This window comes from Rana temporaria, chromosome 6 (assembly GCF_905171775.1).
Source record: "Rana temporaria chromosome 6, aRanTem1.1, whole genome shotgun sequence".
Lineage (NCBI taxonomy): Eukaryota > Metazoa > Chordata > Amphibia > Anura > Ranidae > Rana > Rana temporaria.
Genome location: NC_053494.1, coordinates 172,351,863 through 172,374,697, shown reverse-complemented (window position 1 = coordinate 172,374,697; position 22,835 = coordinate 172,351,863). Strand labels below are relative to the sequence as shown.

At 41.7% G+C, this 22,835-nt stretch overlaps 1 protein-coding gene across 1 annotated transcript in view; it reads right to left on the bottom strand.

The window, feature by feature from the left end:
• Positions 1 to 257: 257 nt before the first annotated feature.
• The window catches only part of NOSTRIN (nitric oxide synthase trafficking), a 71,766-nt gene continuing 49,188 nt past the window's right edge, over positions 258 to 22,835 (bottom strand). The window contains exons 9-16 of the mRNA XM_040357814.1: positions 22,333 to 22,431; positions 14,301 to 14,426; positions 13,319 to 13,427; positions 10,474 to 10,562; positions 7,749 to 7,874; positions 5,084 to 5,306; positions 2,814 to 2,897; positions 258 to 530 (exon numbers count right to left, since the gene is read on the bottom strand). Coding sequence (XP_040213748.1) covers positions 403 to 530; positions 2,814 to 2,897; positions 5,084 to 5,306; positions 7,749 to 7,874; positions 10,474 to 10,562; positions 13,319 to 13,427; positions 14,301 to 14,426; positions 22,333 to 22,431 — 984 coding nt within the window. The 3' untranslated portion in view covers positions 258 to 402. The remainder of the gene's footprint in view (positions 531 to 2,813; positions 2,898 to 5,083; positions 5,307 to 7,748; positions 7,875 to 10,473; positions 10,563 to 13,318; positions 13,428 to 14,300; positions 14,427 to 22,332; positions 22,432 to 22,835) is intronic.

Below are 22,835 nucleotides of genomic sequence, written 5' to 3'. Positions count from 1 at the left end.
TTCAGCCGAGTTGTCAGAATGACAATTGGCTGTTTTTTTTTTTTTTTCCAGTGCAGTACATACCGTATTTTCACCGCCGCTTCCGGGTATGTAATGTGCGGGACTGGACGTTCCTAATTGATTGACATCCTTACGACTGGCGCATACAGCGCGTCACGAGTTGCTGAAAGAAGCCGAACGTCGGTGCGCAGGCGCCGTATAGAGCCGACTCGCAGTCCGGCTTCTTTCAGCAACTCGTGACGCGCTGTATGCGCCGGTCGGAAGGATGTCAATCACTCGGCTGAATGTCATGTTAAAAGATTTTTTGGGGTGAACCCCCGTTTTAAATGAAGTCAGTGTGAATATACTTTGCCATTTCTGTTTAGAAAAATAATAATAATAATAATAAAAACTGAATTTCCACTAAGCATCTGAAAACTGATTGTTAGGTTCTTCTTCAACGTATGTAGATGGGAAATAACCCTTCTTTCCATTGAGGCTTCCAAACCACCATCCATCATCGCTCTTCTTTTGAATAATAATCAAGTCACCTGTCGACAAAAAAAATAATAATGTTATTTGGTGTTAGAATGAACAACATGGATTCTCTACACACAGGTCCAGCAGTTATACAGCAAATCACCTATATTCACCGTAAAATGCTAATACCCATGTTTAAGTCAACTTGCTGGTCTAGGTTTCCTCTGATGCTAGGACCATGTGAGCACCAACTACCGTGGTTCCACAAAAATAAGACCTACCCCGAAAATAAGACCTAGCGTTATTTTCCAGGAGGGTTGCAATATAATCCCTACCCCGAAAATAAGCCCTAGTTTAAAATGCTTGTAAAATCCTATAATTTACTCTATTACAGTAGTATATAATGTACAATGTGTGTGTTTCTGTAATATAATTGCGGGGAAGAGAGCTCCGGCAGGTCACAGAAGCGCAGAGCGGTGCTATAACGGAAATATTTGGCACAATTACATTACAGAATCATAAACATTGTACATTCTATACTACTGTAATAGAGATTATAGGATTTTACAAGAATTTTAACTCAGTTCATACTGGGGATTCCTGTCAGGCAGGGAGAGAGAGGGAGAGAGAAGACAGCACATTACATGGTAAGACCTACCCCGAAAATAAGCCCTACTGTGTCTTTTGTTACCAAAATTAATATAAGACCCGGACTTATTTTCTGTAAAACACAGTGGGCCAGATTCAGAAAGGAGATACGACGGCGTATCTCCGGATACGCCGTCATATGTCTGAATGTGCGGCGTCGTATCTGATTCATCGATTTCCCTAAGATCCGACCGGCGTAAGTGTCTTACACCGTCGTATCTTAGGCTGCATATTTACGCTGGCCGCTAGGTGGCGCTTCCGTATAGTTACGCAATGAATATGCTAATTAGGTAGATACGCCGATTCAGAAACGTACGTCCGGCCGGCGCATTTTTTTACGCCGTTTACGTTAGGCTTTTTCCGGCGTAAAGTTACCCCTGCTATATGAGGCGTAGCCAATGTTAAGTATGGACGTCGTTCCCGCGTCGAGTTTTGACGGCATGCGGCGTTCGTAAAATACGTCCGATACGCGGGGTCACCATTAATTTAAATAAAACACGCCCACATCATCCCCATTTGAATTAGGCGGGCTTACGCCGACACACATACGTTACGCCAGCGTAACATAGGGCGCAAGTCCTTTCTGAATACGGAACTTGCGCCTTAATTTACGGCGGCGTAACGGATCTGCGATACGTTACACCCGCCGATAGACAATTCTATCTGAATCCGGGCCAGTAAGTGCACAATCATTGTTTAGTCAAAGCCTCACAATTACCAGCTCTCCCAGAATTGTACTCCTCCAAGCCCCTTTGGCAGAGGCTGTGGCCGATACCAGTGGGTATGACAGGATTCTCAATGCCACCGGGATTGTTTTTTTTGTGATATAAATTATATATATATATATATATATGTATATATATAGAGAGAGAGAGAGAGAGAGAGAGAGAGAGAGAGAGAGAGAGAGAGAGAGAGAGAGAAAGGGAGATCTATATATCAAGCTACTGAAGCTTATTGAATAGAGCTGAACAAAGAGCAATGATGATGTACAAAGTGCAGTAAGCCAAAGCTGCCTACAGTGAATAATAAATAATGAATTGCACATGGCTGTTATTTGTTGCTGCTTTTTCATACTGCAAGTTTCCCTACTGATTATGTGAAAGCGCAGAGTTTATTAGGTGGATTCCCCGAAAGTGCCGGTTCTGGTAAGGGTCAGTGTGTGTACTGGTGGTGGTTCCGTTTGTTCACACTGTCTGTTGCCAGTCACTGGGGGATGCTCTTTATGTATTAATTTACTGCACGGATTTACACCATATCAGTTTATTTTCTCTGGTTGCTTTACTGGTGGATCGGTGACCCCTTGGAGGATCGCTTCAAAAGACAAGCTCCATTCCAACATATGCGATCCAGTGATTTCAGCTTGACTAGATCCGTTAGGATCTTCCATTCTGGTAAGGGTCAGCAAGCTATAGTTATCATTGGACCCAGAGTTTTCCTTCACGGTTGCAGCAGTGTGCTAACACTTAAATTCGACACATTGTTGGACTATTAACTCTTTATTTCACTTATTAATTTGTTCACATTTTTTGATATTTATTGGACTCCTATTTAGCCTTCTTATTGATTTAGATGGCATATGAAGGCCTTTTCACTCTTTAGCGCTACTCCACCGTTTGTTTATGATTATGTATGTTGCCAATAGCAACAGCTTTAAACTTTGGCACCCATCCCAAAAGACAAACCGTAACAATCCGAATGTTTCATACCTTTCTGTAAGCCCAGTTCATCATTCCTCTGAGGTTCATATGGGTATAAGACCCGGCATGAAATATTACCACTAGTCTCCATGTCTGCAAATAGAGTTAATGGGGGTTAGACATCATTTAAATACTGATAGTTTGTAAACTGTAATAATGTCACATAGTAGTGATTGTTCAATTTCTCGTTTTCAAAGAACTTCTCCATATATAATTTTTATGTAACACTAGAAAAGAGATAGAAGGAGATTCAACATAATAGGTCTCCCACAGCCCACAGGACAACAATCCTCACCTTAATTTATTTCATTGCAATGGCACTTGTAAAGACTGGGCTGCTTGCCAAGGAACCCATTATCTGATAATAAAGCGAAACAGCCTGCCTCTCTACATCACAAAGAAGGCTTTGTAAACTCAGCTTTGAGTGGTCAAAGGTAAAAGGTGCACTTCTGAGAAGGGGATGGACATTTATGTTGAACCTCCTCCTACCTACCTCATTACAATAGTTAAATAAAAAAGCAAAGATCCTTTTAAAACCCAACTACAATCATCTGTGAAATTTGATGTAAAGCAGTGGTTCTCAACCCTGTCCTCGAGTACCCCAAACAGGCCATGTTTGCAGGTTTTCCTTTATCTTGCACATGTGATTTAAATCAGAGTAATCGGCTTGGTATTTTGCCTAAGAGAAATTCCCAAAACATGGCCTATTGGGGGTACTTGAGGACAGGGTTGAGAACCACTGATGTAAAGAACTTTGTAAACAAAATTATTGTCTCACCTAACGTCTGCCTATATGTATTTTCAAAGAATTTAAAGTGATTGTAAAGTCTTTTTTTTTTAACTAAAAAACATGTTATACGTACCTCCTCTGTGCAGTTGGTTTTGCACAGAGCAGCCTGGATCCTCCTCTTCCACTGCCCCTGGCCCCTTCCTCTTGTCAAGTGCCCCCACAGCAACAGTAAAAAGTAATTTAAAACTACTTGTGGCTATAATGAATTGTCGGGTCCTGGCAATACAAATAAAAGTCATTGAAAGTCCTTGAAAAAAAATGTGTGGGGGTCCCCCAGATTCCATTACCAGGCCCTTCAGGTCTGGTATGGATATTAAGTGGAACCCTGCATCAAATAAAAAATAAAAAAGGCGTGAGGTTCCCCCCAAAAATCCATACCAGACCCTTCAGGTCTGGTATCGATTTTAAGGGGAACTCCGCGCCCAAAAAAAATGGTGTGGGGTTCCCCCTAAAAATCCATACCAGACCCTTATCTGAGCACGCAACCTGGCAGGCCACAGGAAAAGAGGGGGGGGGACAAGAGAGCGCCCCTCCTCCTGAACCGTACCAGGCCACATGCCCTCAACATGGGGAGGATGTCTCATGCATAAAAGGCATTAAGATAAAAAAAAACCTTATGCCTTTACAACTCTTTTAAAAACGTCAGGAGTGTTATAAAAATAGAGATATCTTCTGTGTGTACAGTATATATTTAGATTGTATGACAACGTTTTTAAATCAGTTCGTTTTGCACAATCTATTTGCTGCTCTTTGATTAATTTAATTGTTGTAATATACATTTTTGTAATTAATAAAGTCTTTTGTATTCATCGATAGTGTTTTGGTATACTCACTTGAGAGAACTTTATTCTCTCCTTCTATTTACAGTATATATTTCTCATCATCCCAATCAAAAATTCAACAGTTGAATTTTTGACACATCACAAAGGAGAATTTAAATTTAATTTCTACATGTAATTTCTACACATCACAGTTTGTAAAAATTTAGGGTAGTATGAGGAAGAATCTCTACTGCTATCTGTAATCCCCTTCTCTCCCACCTTCCTCCACTGCAAATTATGTTAATTAGTGTCAAAATGGCGAAATTACACTAAAATATCCCTACTTTCACTGATATTTCAGGCAATTGAAAAATCTCACCTTTACTCATCCGTGAACATAAGTTGAATCTATTGGTCCCTCTCTTTGTAGTACTTTCTTCTTATATACTTGTAAGATCAAAAAGGGGGCTGGCTAACTGATTTTCCATTGGAATATATGGTATGTGCACTCCTGAATAAAGCAAAAACTTCAGCTTAAAGAATCCTTGCTGTCGCAGCTAAACTAGTGTGTAGTATGGGGAGATTTTCTTGTTGGGATATGTACAGTAGTAAATACCGATCAAAGGGACAAACCCTGGGCGACTTTTGCTAAAATGAAAAAAAAATCTATTTAACAGTATATACTATATTGGTTTTAGGTTTGATAAATGTATCATTTTATCAGTCACCTCCATGTTCCCTCATTGAGCCACGCATATTTTTTGAAGATCTTTTGGTTAAGCCTCTTGGTGGTTTGCTGGGAAAATCCATTTCATCGGGTTCTATGACATAATCATTAGTTGAGGAGTTACTGTATGCGGTACTCCTACTCGATATCCTCCTGGTGGAAGCACGCCTTAGCTTGCTGGCATTTATAGATCGGGATACCTGCACAGAACACAGCTGACATCCCTGTGAGAAATAAACAACAGAGGAAATTTCTGTAAAATACACTGAGCAAAAATATAAACGCAACACTTTTGTGTTTGCCCCTATTTATTATGAGCTTAACTTAAAGGGAAGTTCCACCCACAATTTCACTTTTTAAATATAAATACCCCTGTAATACACAAGCTTAATGTAATCTAGTAAAGTTAGTCTGTAAACTAAGGTCCGTTTTGTTAGGTTGTTAGAGCATTTAGTTTGTTTATAATCTAGAAATAGACCGTGGCCATCTTAAGTGTGGGCATCATGAAGCCAGACTGTATGACTTCCTGGACTTCAGCCTTGCAGATCTCGCACATGCTCAGTGCTGCACAAGCGATGTAATAGGTTTCAGTCAGGTTTCCATAGCAACGGGAGTGTCAGAGGAAGTTGCCGCCCCTTCTCTATGCAAATAGGCTATTTGCAAGGACTACTGGGATACATGATGCCTATCCCAGAAACCCTTGCGAATAGCCTTGTGACTTAATAGCCTAGGCTAATAAGGAGGAGGAAGTAATGAAGGACTACAATATAAAGGTATTTACAAGCAACAAAATAAATAAAAATTGTCCATTCTGGACACTATGAGATTAGGGCATGCAGCACAGACAAACATAAAAAAATGGGTGGAACGTACACAAAAGGCCTATTTCTCTCAAATATTGTTCACAAATCTGTCTAAATCTGTGTTGGTGAGCACCTCTCCTTTGCCGAGATAATCCATCCACCTCACAGGTGTGGCATATCAAGATACTGATTAGACAGCATGATTGTTGCACAGGTGTGCCTTAGGCTGGTAACAATAAAATACACTCTAAAATGCGCAGTTTTATCACGCAGCACAATGCCACAGATGTTGCAAGTTTTGAGGGAGAATGCAATTGGCATGCTGACTGCAGGAATGTCCACCAGAGCTGTTGCCCTTGAATTAAATGTTAATTTATCTACCATAAGCCTCCTCAAAAAGCTGTGTCAGAGAATTTGGCAGTACATCCAACTGGCCTCACAACCCCAGACAACGTGTAACCTCAACAGCCCAGGACCTCCACATCCAGCATCTTCACCTCCAAGATCATCTGAGACCCTCCACCTAGACAGCAGCTGCAACAATCGGTTTGCATAACCAAATAATTTCCGTACAAACTGTTAGAAACCATATTGTATTTTTTTTCCCTATAGGCAATGCTTCAATTTTTTTTTACTGGTTACATGTTTTGAGTTACTTGACCGTGGCCGTGGGACCTGCGGACCCGAATGTATCAAAATTGTCCGATGTGTCCGCCATTAAGGTCGCAATCACGAAAAAAATCGCTGATCGCCACCATTAGTAGTAAAAAAATATATTTATAAAAATGCCATAAAACGATCCCCTATTTTGTAAACGCTATAAATTTTGCGCAAACCAATCTCTTATTGTGATTTTTTTTTACCAAAAATAGGTAGAAGAATACGTATCGGCCTAAACCGAGGAAAAAAATGTTTTTTTTATATCTTTTTGGGGGATATTTATGATAGCAAAAAGTAAAAAATATAGATATTTTTTCAAAATTGTCGCTCTATTTTTGTTTTTAGCGCAAAAAATAAAAACCGCTGAGGTGATCAAATACCACCAAAAGAAAGCTCTATTTGTGGGGAAAAAGGGACGCCAATTTTGTTTGGGAGCCACGTCGCAGGACCGCGCAATTGTCAGTTAAAGCGACGCAGTGCCAAATCGCAAAAAGGGAAAAGGTCCTTAACCTGCATATTGGTCCGGGTATTAAGTGGTTAAAGTATAGGGGAGGTTAATTGTAGCACATTTTGCTTTCCTATACATTGTGTCATACAAAAAAAAAAAAAAACATTTTTGGTGACATGTCTGGACGCTGGCAGCTGCTTGAGTTTTTACATAATACTATAGCGCAGGATTTATTTTCACCATTAAGATGTATGCATTCATAACAGGAGCATTTCATAGGTACCACTTATCTCACAGAAGAGATTTACCAAAATTGTGCTTGCAATCATGGATTGTAGAGGGCCCTCTTCAGAGAATTCGTTGTCCCTATGCTGACACCTTTTATTCTCTTTTCTCATTGTGTCAAACTGCCACCCACCCAAAAAAATATATATTTGGATACTTATAATATATTGTACCTGCAAGCATACTTCTGTCTCATTGTTCTGTTCTCATTACACTTTACTTATATTAGACCCTCATTCTTTCTCTCTCTTTTATGTAAAAGGGAATGGTGCTATTCTATCCTGACCATCTGCTACCTTGCCTGAAAAAGCACATGCTACATTGGCAATATGTCAGTCCCTGTGAATTTATTTGTTTAAATACCGGTATTTTAAAAAGGGGTTAATACTGTCCACCAACCTTGCAGGTTATTTTCAGTCATATGATCCTTCACATTTTCATACATGCATTCTGTTATAATTTTAATTTACCTTTTCTCTCCACTTGACCATGCGTTCACTACATGGGTGTGTTGGAAGAGACTGCTGCTCCAACTCTGCTAGTGCCAAGGACAGTTTGAAGTAATTGGCTTCAAGAAGGTTTGTTTTTAGACCGGTCTATAAGAAATGTAACATGCACATTTTAGAACGTTACTCAGCAGTCTAGAAGATTTAGAGCCTATGAAGCAAGGTCTCAAATGGGTTGGTTCAACATTTTTTGGGGTCCTTTAATTGTTGGAATATATATTTGTTCCAAAGGAAACACACTTTGGAGGTTGAAAGACTGATAGTTGGGGGTCCCCGAAAATATTACTCTGATACACAAGACTGGGACAGAGTTTAGCATTGTTTTTATTACTGAATAGAGTGGGGAATGGTTATAACCTTTATTAGTGCCATCTATGTCCCCATTGTGGTAATTTCCATATTTTCTTTACCTGGTTAACACTTAGGAAATTAGTATAACCCCCCCCCCCCCTCCCCCCATAAAGTAAAAAAACCTGACAATGACGTTAAATCTTTCCTGCTCCCTTAATCCATTTATATATCCATTAACCTCCCTGGCGGTATGATTATTTCAGAAAAAAGGTGCTGAAAGCGGTACCATTATTTGCAAGGAAATTTGGCGTTTTATACTGTAGGCCTGTAATTCTTAGGAATAACTCACTTAAATCTGTCCAAACAAGAGTCTAGTAGGCATCCCGGGTATGATTTTTTTTTTTTTTATCAAAATTATAAATTATAATATAATAAATAATTATAAATAATTATAACAAATAATAATATAATTATAATAAAAATTATTCAATAATGTAATCAACTCAAAATCTATGAAATTTGCTCAGTTGCAGAATTGTCGCTGTCATTACTTTAATTTTTTTATGACGAATTTCCCCACAAATCGCTATCGCACAATTCTGCAAGTGATTATAATTTATTATCGCTGTTTTCTAGCTGCTCTAAAACCATTTTTGACATAAAGGGACACTTTTGGTTGCTATGGACAATCTACAGTTTGCAGTCAGAAAGAACAGTTTTTATTATATAAAAGTACATGTAGGGCACTGGGCAGACCACTAGGGACAAGGGGGGTGTGTATTTTTTACATACAGTACTGTAATCTATAAGATTACAGTATACTGTATGTATTGTGTTTGTTTACCTTTTTGAATTTGGCGCCGTTCTCCGCTCCCGGGCGTCGTAACATCGCAGGGAACGGAGATCGGCGGCACACAGAGGCACTGTGTGAATCGAGCGAGGACCCGCTCCCTCACACAGCGCGGTGGCATCGCTGGATCCAGGGACAAGGTAAGTAAACAAAGCCTGTGGATTCTGCGAGGCGAGCCCGAGTCTGACTCAGGGTTACCGATCGCAGCACAAAAATGTAACCCCGAGTCAGACTCGGGAATACCGCCAGGGGGGTTAAATACTTAAATGTATTCTAATTGGTAGTTCCTGAAATGAACAGCACTGTAAGCCAATCTGGTGTCACTGCATTGCACAGTGCTGTGCAATTATTTAGAGCTTTCTGATTGGAAGCGAGATGACCTCTTTGGGAGATGCTGTTTCTTCGCTATCCAACCAATGTCTTGACCAAGATATAATTTTGTGACCACAGTAATATTGTCAGGACTTGTGAAGTGTCTGGCAAACATTTAAACAATTTGTCTGCATTGCATTTTTTGTCATGTTTCCTAGTTCCCAATTATGTTTTTTGTTATCGCTTTTTTAACCCTGTGCCTAAACTTAAGCCTCATACACACAGTACAATTGTTGGCCAACCAAGCATTAGATTTTTGTTGAAAGGTCGTGTGCCAGGATCTTGTCTTGCATACTAATGGTACACAATAGTTGTGCCACAAACACAAACGTAGTGACGTACTACGAGGAATGTCAGCTCTTGAGAGACACCCTTTGGGCACCTTCTGCTAATTTCGTGTTTGGTGAGCATTGATTCCGAGCATACATGTTTGTACTTTCGACTTTTGTGTGATTTGTGTACTAACCATCAGAAAATCTGATGACAAACCGTTGTCCGCCGAAAATTTACTAACATGTCATCCAACATTTGTTGGCCGAAAGTTGGACAACAATTGTCAAAAGGAGCGTACTAACGGTAGTATTTTAGGACTGCAGTCTGTCAATAGACAACAATCATATCATGTGTATGAGACTTTACACAATTGCACAAATGGTAACATGCTTTAAAATTAGGTACCACAAGGTGATATGTATTGAATTTTGATTTTTAATGTCCTCCAAAATGCATACAGGGACTAAAAAATGCACCTGCCCCTCAAAACACTGCAGTGCACGCTATAAAGAATCATCTTGTAGCAACTGGAAAAAATAAGGCAGATGATTTTTTAGCCTGTGGATGCATATTGAGAGCTCATTAGAAATGAATGAGCAATGCATGTCAATGGGCACATGAAAATGCACACCTACGTGTATGGGGACCTTTAAAGTAAAACAGAATACATGTCTTAGTATCTAGCGTATCTATAAGTAATCAAAGCAAAGTGATGATTTTTAAAAATACAGAACAATTTCAGCAAGAAGTAACAGTAAAATGTATGCTATATCATTTTTGTAGGTTGGCAAAGAAGCACCGCAGGGAAATGTGTAAAAATAACAATAGAATAGGACTTAAATCTCTGCAAAACAAACTAACATTTCCTTTTATATGTGTGCATACATTTTGAATAATACATACCTCTTCTAGAACAATGGCAGTTTCTTCTTCATTCTTCATATCAGAAAATGATGGATTTTCTTTATAGGCTCTCATCATTTTCTCCAGCCCTGGAACAACATACATTTCTATGCCTGAGGTTCTTTTTTATATTTTGCATAGTAATAAACATAAGTAATCAAAATTCAACGTCTTCTACCATACATTCTAATGTCTACACTGCTGTGTTGTATAACAATTTGAATAAAAGGGAGTGGAACTGCCAGCGTGCAAGGATGGAGTTCTAACTTCAATTTGCTCAATTAAAGTTTGACAATAAAACCTGAAAGCTGATTGGTTTCTATTCAAAGTAGTCAGTGGGAAGAATCCCCCCTGAGGCCTCGTACACACAACCGAGGAACACGGCGGGCGAAACACATCGTTTTCCTCGTCGAGTTCTTGTTAGGCTTGTCGAGGAACTCGACAAGCGAATTTTCTCCATTCCCGTCGAGGAAAAAGAGAACATGCTCTCTTTTTGGCTCGTCGAGTTCCTCGACAGTTTCCTCGATGAAAAATGTACACACGACCGGTTTCCTCGGCAAAAAATCTCTCCCACCAAGTTTCTTGATGGATTCTGCCGAGGAGAACAGTTGTGTGTACGAGGCCTCACAGATAGCTAAAAAGAAAATATTGGTATCAGTGGTTACTTATCTGAGTGGCAGAAATTGCTCATTGCTCAAGGAACCGCTAGCAACCTCTTCAGGAACTCTAGAGTTCCACAGACCCCTACTTCAGAAAGGATGAGCTACAGTGGATATAAAAAGTCTACACACCCCTGGTAAAATGTGAGGGTTCTGTGATGTAAAAATAATTGATAAATAATTTCAGAACATTCTCTGCCTTTAATGTGACCTATAAACTGTACAACTCAATTGAAAAAAAATGAAATCTTTTAGGGGGGAAGTAAAAATAAAAAAATGTGGTTGCATAAGTGTGCACACCCTCTTCTAGCTGAGGATATAGCTGTGTTTAGAATTAAGAAATCACATTAAAATTCATGTTACATAGGAATCAGTACACACCTACCATCATTTAAAGTGCTTTTGATTAACCACAAATAAAGTTGAGCTGTTCTAGTAGGTCTTTCCTAACATTTTCTTAGTCGGATCATACAGCAAAAGCCATGGTCCGCAGAGAGCTTCCAAAGCATCAGAGGGATCTCATTGTTAAAATGTATCATTCAGGAGAAGGGTACAAAAGAACTTCCAAGGCATTAGATAAAACATGGAGTACAGTGAAGACAGTCATCATCAAGTGGAGAAAATATGGCACAACAGTGACATTATCAAGAACTGGGTGTTCCTCCAAAATTGATGAAAAGACTAGAAGAAAACTGGTAAGGCCTCGTACACACGACCGATTTTCTCGGCAAAAACCAGCAAGAAACTTGCTGGGTTTTTTTTTTTGCAGAGGAAACCGGTCATGTGTACACTTTCCGACAAGGAAACTGTCGAGGATCTCGTCGAGCCAAAAAGAGAGCATGTCTTCTTTTTCCTCGACAGGAATGGGGAAATTTGTCTCGCCGAGACCCTCGACAGCCTAACAAGGAACTCTACGAGCAAAATGATGTGTTTTGCCCGTCGAGTTTCTCGGTCGTGTGTACAAGGCTTCAGGGAGGCTGCCAAGTGGCCTACACATACAGCAGCAGCTGCAGGAATATCTGGCAAGTATTGGCTGCGTGGTACTTGTGACAACAATCTCCTGTGTTCTTCATTTGTCTGGATTATGGGGTAGAGTGGCAAGATGGAAGCCATTTCTTACGAAGGAAGAGGGAATTATGAACAGTTCCAAATACCAATCAAAATTGGCACAAAACCTTTAGGCTTCTGCTAGAAAGCTGAACATGTAGAGGAACTTCATCATCTTTCAGCATGAAAACGACCCAAAGCATACATCCAAATCAACAAAGGAATGGCCTCACCAGAAGAAGATTAAAGTTTTGGAATAACCCAGCCAGAGCCCGCCCTGAATCCCATTGAAAATCTGTGGGGTGATCTGAAGATGCCCTCGCAAACTGAAAGATTTGGAGTGTTTTTTCGAAGAAGAGTGGGCAAGTCAAGATGTGCCACGCTGATAGACTCATACCCAAAAAGACTGAGTGCTGTAATAAAATCAGTGCTTCAACAAAGTATTAGTTTAAGGGTGTGCACACTCATGCAACCATATTATTTTTATTTTTACTTCTCTCCACCTAAAAGATTTCAGTTTGTCTTGCGATTGAATTGTACAGTTAAAGTGGTTGTAAACCCACTCTGACAACTTTCACCTACAGGTAAGCCTAGATTAAGGCTTACCTGTAGGTGCAAGAAATATCTCCTTAACCTACCAGGTAAAGGAGATATTTGCATTGTATTAGACAACGGCGCAAGCGCACTGAGCGTCCCGGTTTTATGAATGGGATTGTGCTGGTCGATCGCGCCGGTCACTCACGCACGCACGGGAGTGACGTCATAGCCGCTCCGGCCAGTCACAGCGCCGGAGCGGTGATACCTGGAAGGCTCTCAGAGGGGACATGGCGGCGGCAGAGGAGGAGGGGAACGAGAAGTGCTTTGGGGACTTCGATCTCAGGTAATTCATTCATAATGAGCTAGTATGCTATGCATACTAGCTCATTATGCCTTTCTCTTGCAGGGTTTTTGTTTTTTTTTAAGAAAAAAAAAGAGGGTTTACTGCCTCTTTAATAGGTCACATTAAAGGTAGAAACAGTTCTGAAATTAATTATCTTTGTCTCGTTTTTTTCACATCACAGAAACCTGCCAATTACTACTGTATATACAAGATGTGGTAATGAAGCATGACTAAAATTTGGACTCAATCTCTTTTTTACCTTCTTTGTCTTTAACAGCTTTATCAATGTCATTCTGAAGTCGTTCAAGTTTCCCATTGATCGAAGTGATTCTTCTCTCATGATCCATAGAAGCAGAGCCATCTTCCTCCTATGACACAACAGGGTGGCAAAAAAATAAAATGGGAATACACTGGCACAAAGCTTGTGAAATCATAGGCCCAGATTCACAAAGCACTTACACCGACATATAACAAGTTACGCCGACGTAAGTGCAAATGTGCGCCGTCGTATCTGTGCGCCAGACCCACAAACAGATATGCGCCTAAAAACAGGCTACACCCCGCCGACGTAGCTTGCTTACGCCGGCGTAGGGTGGGCGCACATTTAGGCTGGGTGCATGGTACCGCTCCCATTGATTAGCCATTCAAACATGCAAATGAGGGAAATACGGAGATTCACGAAACTGCGTGCGCCCGACGCAGGCTACGCGAGGTGTGCGTAAGTTGTACGTCCGGCGTAAAGTTATTCCCCATAAAGGAGGTGCAACCCAGCAGCAGACATGCAAAGGTCTGCACCAGGGAACACAAGCCGGCGTATTTTATGTTGCACGTGTGTCTGGCTGGGCGTAGGTTACGTTCACGCCGTACGCAGTGATCCGGCGTAGTTTAGGCAGTTGTTCCAACGTGGTTGTGAGCAGGCGCAGGGGGATGCGTCCACGTCACGGCGCATGCGCAGTTCGTGATACGTATCTGTCTGGCGCTCGGCCCATCATTTGCATTGGGGCACGCCTTATTTGCATGGGTCACGCCCACTTCCACCTACGCCGGCATACGCCTTTGAATCCCACGCCACGCTGGCGCAGCGTTGGGAGCACTGGCTTGCTGAATGCATTGCTTGCCTCTCTACGCTGCGTTGGCGTAGCGTACATTGGTTACTCTACGGCGGCGTAATGTGCGCCCACACTCTGTGAATCTGGGCCATAGTTCTTTGTTTTGTTTTTTTTTATTGAATAACAACTTACATAGTAATCCAAGAGCAGAAATTCTGATTTATTGTCCTCTGTAAAAATAGCGGTTTCCTCCATAAAGGCTTGAATATCCTTTTCAACGTCAATGTTTTTAATAGCCTGGTCTATTTGACTTTGACACTGTAAGATATATGGCATGGAGAACAGTTTAAAACAAGTAAATACCATGGGCACTGAGTAAATAACCTAAAAATAAAATTACCTTTTTAATGAAATGCATAGTGCAACACAAAGGGGTTGATTTACTAAAGGCAAAGTTCACTTGGCAAAGAACATTGCACTTTGCAAGGGCATTTTCCTCAGAGCTTAGTGAATGTAGTGAAATGTTACTTTGCAAAGAATATCCAATCATGTGCAAAGAGAAAAAAGAAAAATTGTATTTTTGCTTGCACATGATTGGGTGATGCAAGTCAGCAAGGGTTCATCGCATTTACTAATGCAAATGCAACTTCCCGTAAAAAGTGAATAGTCTATTTGCTTTTAGTAAATCAACCCTAAAGAATAACAATGATGTGTAAACTGTAGTAAACCATAATCTGACTACATGCAAATCGGATGTGCAGAAAGGGTAACCCCATACAATATTTGTCTTTAGACATGACAAAAGATAATGGGACATCCATTCAAAGGGGACAGAGATATTAATAAAAAAAAAATAGGATTATGACAAACTAGAACCTCTTTTGAGGGAGATTTCCCCTTTATCCTGGGCAGATGACAGGTATACAGAACAGGAATAATCTCCTCTATAGGGACGCAGACATTATTTAAAATCCGACCTCTCCTGAACAAGACATAGCCAGAGTTCTAAAGCTTGAAGTGACATTAACCACTTAAGACCCGGACCAAAATGCAGGTAAAGGACCAGGCCCCTTTTTGCGATTTGGGACTGCGTCGCTTTAACTGACAATTGCGCGGTCGTGCGACGTGGCTGCCAAACAAAATTTGGTGTCCTTTTTTTCCCCACAAATAGAGCTTTCTTTTGGTGGTATTTGATCACCTCTGTGGTTTTTATTTTTTGCGCTATAAACAAAAATAGAGCGACAATTTTGAAAAAAATGCAATATTTTTTACTTGTTGCTATAATAAATATCCCCCAAAAATATATATAAAAAAAAAAATTCCTCAGTTTAGGCCGATACGTATTCTTCTACCTATTTTTGGTAAAAAAAAAATCGCAATAAGCATTTATCGATTGGTTTGCTCAAAATTTATAGCGTTTACAAAATAGGGGATAGTTTTATTGCATTTTTATTATTATTTTTTTTTTTTTTACTACTAATGCTACTAATGGCGGCGATCAGCATTTTTTTTCGTGACTGCGACATTATGGCGGCCACATCGAACAATTTTGACACATTTTTAGGACCATTGTCATTTTCACAGCAAAAAAATTCATTAACCACTTCCTTACTGGGCACTTAAACCCCCTTCCTGCCCAGAGGACTTTTTGTGATTCGGCACTGCGTCGCTTTAACTGACAATTGCGCGGTCGTGCGACGTGGCTCCCAAACAAAATTGACGTCCTTTTTTTCCCACAAATAGAGATTTATTTTGGTGGTATTTGATCACCTCTGCGGTTTTTATTTTTTGCGCTATAAACAAAAATAGAGCGACAATTTTGAAAAAAATAAATACAATTTTTACTTGTTGCTATAATAAATAGCTACATTTTTTTTTTAATTTTTTTTTTATCCTCAGTCTAGGCTGATACGTATTTTACATATTTTTAGTAAAAAAAATCGCAATAAGCGACTGGTTTGCGCAAAAGTTATAGCGCCTACAAAATAAGGGACAGAATTATTATTTTTTATTATTTATTTTTTTACTAGTAATGGCAGCGATCTGTGATTTTTATTGCGACTGCGACATTATGGCGGACACATCGGACACTTTTGACACATTTTTGGCACCATTCACATTTATACTGCGATCAGTGCTATAAATATGCACTAATTACTGTATAAATGTGACTGGCAGGGAAGGAGTTAACACTAGGGGGTGAGGAAGGGGTTAAATGTATTCCCTATATAGTGTTCTAACTGTGGGGGAAGGGGGGTGACTGGGGGAGGTGACCGATCTGTGTCTCTATGTACAAGAGACACAGATCGGTCTCCTCTCTCCCTGACAGCACCGCTGTCTGTGAGAGCCGGCAATGAGAAATGATCTCATATGTAAACATATGAGATCATCTCTCATTGGCCGCACAGATCGCTGAAGGGGTTAAGTGTGACCTCATCTGTGTTTCTAACTGTAGGGGTGTGTGGCTGTAGGTCTGACATCATTGATTGTAATTCCCTATATTAGGGAACACACGATCGATGATGGCGCCACAGTGAAGAACGGGGAAGCTGTGTTTACACACAGCTCTCCCCGTTCTTCAGCTCCGGGGACCGATCGCGGGACTCCAGCGGCGGCCACAGGTATGTGATTGTGCCCAGCCATGCCATTCTGCCGACGTAAATCGGTGTTAGGTGGTCCTTAAGTGGTTAAACCCACATCATAAAAAACTTTCAATAAAGCGTGTATTACATGTTTTCATACTCACTCACTATGAAATTTGTTTTCTCTATTGTGCAAAAAAAAAAAACTGTTTGATCCTGCTGTTCTTTGTTCCTCCCTCCTGTCCATGTCCCAAATGCAGTTGGAAATTTCGCAGAGCAGTGTTGGAAGCTCTGCACATGCTCAGTTTTCAGTGAGTTTCTATCCTGAGCATTTCCTCCCTATCACATTTGAGCAGCCCATGTGCCTATAGAGTCACCCATATGGGTGTATACATAGTGGTAAATGACAGCCCACTACCTCCCTCCTCCTTCATGCCCACTAACCTGCTAAACACAATGGGGGCAGAATATTACATGTAAATTGATGGAGACTTCACCTTCCTCTTATCCTAAGACACAGGCTGGAGGGGCTTGACACAGCCTGTGACTGGCAGAAATCCTCCCACAACATGTTATTGCCAAACAGTAATAAAGATTTAATTTCAAATATATATAAATATATACGCATGACAGTTGTAAACACTTTGCTGATATTCTTGGCAGTTAAAGCCTCTCCTTTCCTAGTGTGGGAGGAAAGGGCTGCCGATACCCAGCAAGTCTGTTTACATGTGATCAGATAATCATATGGTAAACGGCTGCCGTGATCTCGCTGAATGCATGTCCCAGGGGCATACAGGAGGCAGAGTTCTGGAAGGATATCCATGGACACCCTCCCAAAATTAGAAGTCCAGGGTCTAATGGAAGGGGGGGTCAGGGGGCCCATTATGTTCTTTTGCACTGGTTCCCTGAAGTTCTAGTTACTCCCATGCCTTTAGTTATACTTTTGTAGCTGGATTCAGGAAGAAGTGCCTAACGTTAGGCAGGCGTAGCGTATCTCATATACGCTACGCCGCCGTAAGTTAGAGAGGCAAGTGCTGTATTCACAAAGCACTTGCGTCCTAAGTTACGGCGGCGTAGCGTAAATGTGCCGGCGTAAGCGCGTCTAATTTAAATTGTGAAGAGGTGGGTGTGTTTTATGTAAATAAAGCATGACCCCACGTAAATGGCGTTTTGAACGAACGGCGCATGCGCCGTCCGTGTAAGTATCCCAGTGCGCATGCTCCAAATTACGCCACAAAGACCTATTGGTTTCGACGTGAACGTAAATTACGCCCAGCCCCATTCACGGACGACTTACGCAAACGACGTAAAAATGTAAAAATTTGACGCGGTTCCGACGTCAATACTTAACATTGGCTGCGCCATCTTTTTGGTGGAATATCTTTAGGCCTGAAAACGCTGCGACAAGCAAGCGTACGTTCGTGAATTGGCGTATCTCACTGATTTACGCATTCTAGGCGTACATCAGCGTACTTGCCCCTAGCGGCCGACGTAAATAGACAGCAAAGATACGACGGCGCCGGCGGTCGTAGCTTAGCTAGATTTAAGTGTATCTCAATTTGAGAATACACTTAAATATACGACGGTGCAGGTTCAGAGTTACGACGGTGTATCTACTGATACGCCAGCTTAACTGTACCTGAATCTGGCTATAAGGCTACAAAGAGCCAGCCTACTAGTGCAGTAACTACATTATACCTACTATTCTTATTCTTTCCACACCCTTATTAAATAAGTCTGTACATAGTTTATTAACATTCGTATTACTTTATGTACTGCAGCTCAGAAACCGGGAAAAATGTGTTTGCATTAGATCACATGAGGATGAACCAATAGGCAAAAGGTCAGCAGTACGGAAAATGAATAATTCAACATATAGTGTATGTAAATATCATATACATAGGAAGCTTGTTAAACAAATAATAAAGCCAGAGATAATTACCAAAGATTACAATCAGGGCTTTAAAGCTGAACTCTGAACAAGCAGCTAAATATACAGTTAAAATACAAATACTGTATTAAAGCTGTTTTATCTGTCAGAGAATATGTAATCCTTTGCCGTTTTTTTTCTTGACGCCCCTGCCAGACACCACAGGCAGGTCCTTGCCCTCCACTGCAGCAGTGAAATTGGGTCAAAAACCCACCTACAGCCTGCTGATTGAGTAACAAAAGAAAAGCAGAGAAGTGATCATATCACTCTGCTGTTTTCTACTCTTCTCTACAAGTTAACTGTCAGGCCTCGTACACACGACCGTGTTTCTCGGCAAAAACCAGCAAGAAACTTGCTGGGAGATATTTTTTGCCGAGGAAACCGGTCGTGTGTACATTTTCATCGAGGAAACTGTCAAGAAACTCGATGAGCCAAAAAGAGAGCAAGTTCTCTATTTCCTCGACGGGAATGGAGAAACTTGCCTTGTCGAGTTCCTCGACAGCCTAACAAGGAACTCGACGAGGAAAACGATGTGTTTCGCCCGCCAAGTTCCTCGGTCGTGTGTACGAGGCTTCAGAGTCTAAGACCCCTTTCACATTAAGGTGCTTTGCAGGTGCTATAGCGCTAAAAATAACACCTGCAAAGCGCCCTGAAAGAGCGGCTCCATTTACTACAGTTTGAAAGCCCGAGGGCTTTCACACTGGAGCGGTGCGCTGGCAGGGCGTCAGAAAAAGTCCTGCCAGGCCGGCAGCTTCTTCGCAAGCGCTTTAGGAGCGGTGAACTCACTGCTCCTAAAGCACCCCTGCCCATTGAAATCAATGGGCAGCGCCACCAAACCACCGGCAAGGCTGCGCTTTTAACCCTTTTTTGGGCAGCTAGCGGGGGTTAAAAGCGCCCTGCTAGCGGCCCGAAAAGCGCAGCAAAAACAATGGTAAAGTACTGCTGAAAATAGCGGCATTTCAGTGTGAAAGCAGCCTTAGGGCTCTTTCACACTGGCGGCCCGTTCGGGTCCGCCTGCCAGTTTTTTTGGCAGACCTGAGCGGGCGCTCCGTGCTCCTCTATGGAGCCGCGGGTGTCAGTGGTGACATGCCCGCTGACATCCGACCCGCTCCGATCCGCCAAAATGTGACGGAGGAAAAACCTACTTTTCCAACCGTCTGGTGGTTCCGATCCGTGTTCATCCGATCCCCCCATAGGGGGGAGCGGAGAAAAGACAGGGCGGTCCCTGCACAGTGTGCGGGGACCGCCTTGTCATCCGCCGGCTCAGCGGGGATCAACGGAGCGATCCCTGCTGAGCAAGCAGAGGTGCACGGGGCGGATCGTTACTGATCCGCCCGTGTGAAAGAGGCCTAAATGGTTGCTGTACAGGGGACTAGAGGAAGCTAATATTATGATACTTGTATGCCTGCAGTTAGGATACAGCATAAGATACAAAATGTTTCTTAGGATGTGTCACATAGGATTACCAAAAACCTTCTCATCACATATTTAACCATTTAAGACCCGGACCTTTAGGCAGGTAAAGGACCCGGACAGTTTTTGCGATTCGGCACTGCGTCGCTTTAACTGACAATTGCGCGGTCGTGCGAAGTGGCTCCCAAACAAAATTGGCGTCCCTTTTTTTCCCCACAAATAGAGCTTTCTTTTGGTGGTATTTGATCACCTCTGCGGTTTTTATTTTTTGCGCTATAAACAAAAATAGAGCAACAATTTTGAAAAAAAATGCTATATTTTTAACTTTTTGCTATAATAAATATCCCCCAAAAATATATATAAAAAAAAAATGTCCTCAGTTTAGGCCGATACGTATTCTTCTACCTATTTTTGGTAAAAAAATCGCAATAAGCGTTTATCGATTGGTTTGCGCCAAATTTATAGCGTTTACAAAATAGGGGATAGTTTTATTGAATTTTTATTAATTTTTTTTTTTTTACTACTAATGACAGCGATCAGGGATTTTTTTTGTGACTGCGACATTATGGTGGACACTTCGGACAATTTTGACACATTTTTGGGACCATTGTCATTTTCACAGCAAAAAATACATTAAAAATGCATTGTTTACTGTGAAAATGACAATTGCAGTATGGGAGTTAACCACTAGGGGGTGCTAAAGGGGTTAAGTGTGACCTCATCTGTGTTTATAACTGTAGGGGGCGGGGCTGGACGCGTGACATCATTGATCGTGTTTCCCTATATTAGGCCCCGTACACACGACCAGTTTCCTCGGCAGAATTCAGCTTCCGACCGAGTTTCTGGCTGAATTCTGCCGAGAAACCCGGCCGTGTGTACAATTTCGCCGAGGAAGCCGACGAGGACCTCGGCGAGGAAATAGATATAAAATAGATATTTAAATATTTCCTCGTTGTTCTATGGGAGCTCTCGTCCCGCCGAGCTCCTCGGCGGCTTCAGGGCTGAACTGGCCGAGGAACTCGATGTGTTTGGCACGTCGAGTTCCTCGGCCATGTGTACGGGGCCTTAGGGAACACACGATCAATGACAGTGCCACAGTGAAGAACGGGGAAGCTGTGTTTACACACTGTTCCCCCTAAATAAATCCTGTATAATAATAACAATCACTTTGTAAAACCAGGCAAAAGTCATTAGAATGTTTTGTGGCTATGCGCTGAATGCATCCATAGGTTGCGCTCATTGTGCGTTGTCCTTCAGCTCAATCTCTAGTTATCTATTGCTTTGGGATTAGAAATGTCGTTGTTCTCCCTTTGGACTCAGCTAAAATTGTGCCATCTCCCAGGACCACAAATCCCCAGTGCGGCAGTTCTCAGACCCCAGCAGTCAGTATGACGTTCTTGGACACCCATTATGGCATTGCCCTTAGCACTTTGCCTTAGCACTTTGGGGTTGATTTAATAAAACTGGAGAGTGAAAAATGTGGTGCAGCTCTGCATTGTAGCCAATCAGCTTCTAACTTCAGCTTGTTCAATTAAGCTTTGATGAAAAAAATCAACTGAAAGCTGATTGGTTTCTTTACAGAGCTGCACCAGATTTTGCACTCTCCAGTTTTAATAAATCAACTACGATCTGTCAATGTACCATGGTTCATGGGCGTCCGCTCCATAGGGCAAAGGGGGGCAATTGACCCCCCCTGGAAAATCGAGAAGGTGTTGAAGAGTCTCGCGGCTGTGGGCTGTCTGAGCAGTCCCGGGCCGGATGTCACACAGACACAGCGAGCAGAGTGAAGCCGCCTCCTCCTCCAGTGTTTATGTGTACACAGGGGGAGGGAACCTGTGCTGAAGGGAGGGGTTTGTTCAGAATGGGGGGTCTGTGCTGAAGGGGGGGGGGGTCTGTGCTGAAGGGTGGTCCATCTGTGCTAAAGGGGGGTCTGTAAATTCTCTAGGCTATATTTATATGGGCATGGAGTGAAGCTGAATTATCTCAAGAGCAATTTCACACTGCCAGCTGGCCGCGTTATCGGTAAAGCGACGCTTTACCATTGTTTTAGCTGCGCTATTTGGCCGCTAGCAGGGTGCTTTTAACCCCTGCTAGAATTTGAAGAAAGGGTTAAATGTGACTGTGTATCGCCACTGCGGAAGCGCCCCCCCCTGAAAAAATTTCAGCGGACGCCCCTGCCATGGTTGGGTAGTGGTTCCTTTTTAATGTAGTATTAATTCTGAATTAACAGTCAAAAAAAAAAAAACACATCTCTAGTATACCATATAACATATAACATGAAAAGTCCAGAATCACTTACCACACTGAGTGTCTGTCCATAGCTGGAAACATGCTGGTTATATAATGTTAGTATATGGGAGAGGACTTGTATTCTTTCTTTTTCAAGATCTTGGATACTCTGAAATCCAACAATAAAAAATTTATGAAAATGTGCTCAATAACAAAATCAATAATGCAGAAAGAAGAGTCATTTATTAATAATCAAAACAGGTTACATGTACTGTCAAGAGGCGTTTACATTGCCATGATACAATCATAAATGCCATAGATATTTTTCTTTTTGTACGCATGCGCAGAACGGCAGATGTTCCGTTGAATGTGCCCGCCGTCGAAAAGTGGCTGTGCATGTGCAGAACGGCAGATATGTCGTTTTCCGATGTTCCGTCGAATATGCCCGCCGTCGAAAAGGTCCTGTCGAATGTGCCCGCTGTTGGTGACACGGGACTCCCTGTATTGTTGTCATATATACACTTTTGTCAGTGTTTTGTACTTCAATGGGTACCTCTGGCCGATGGTCTCTCC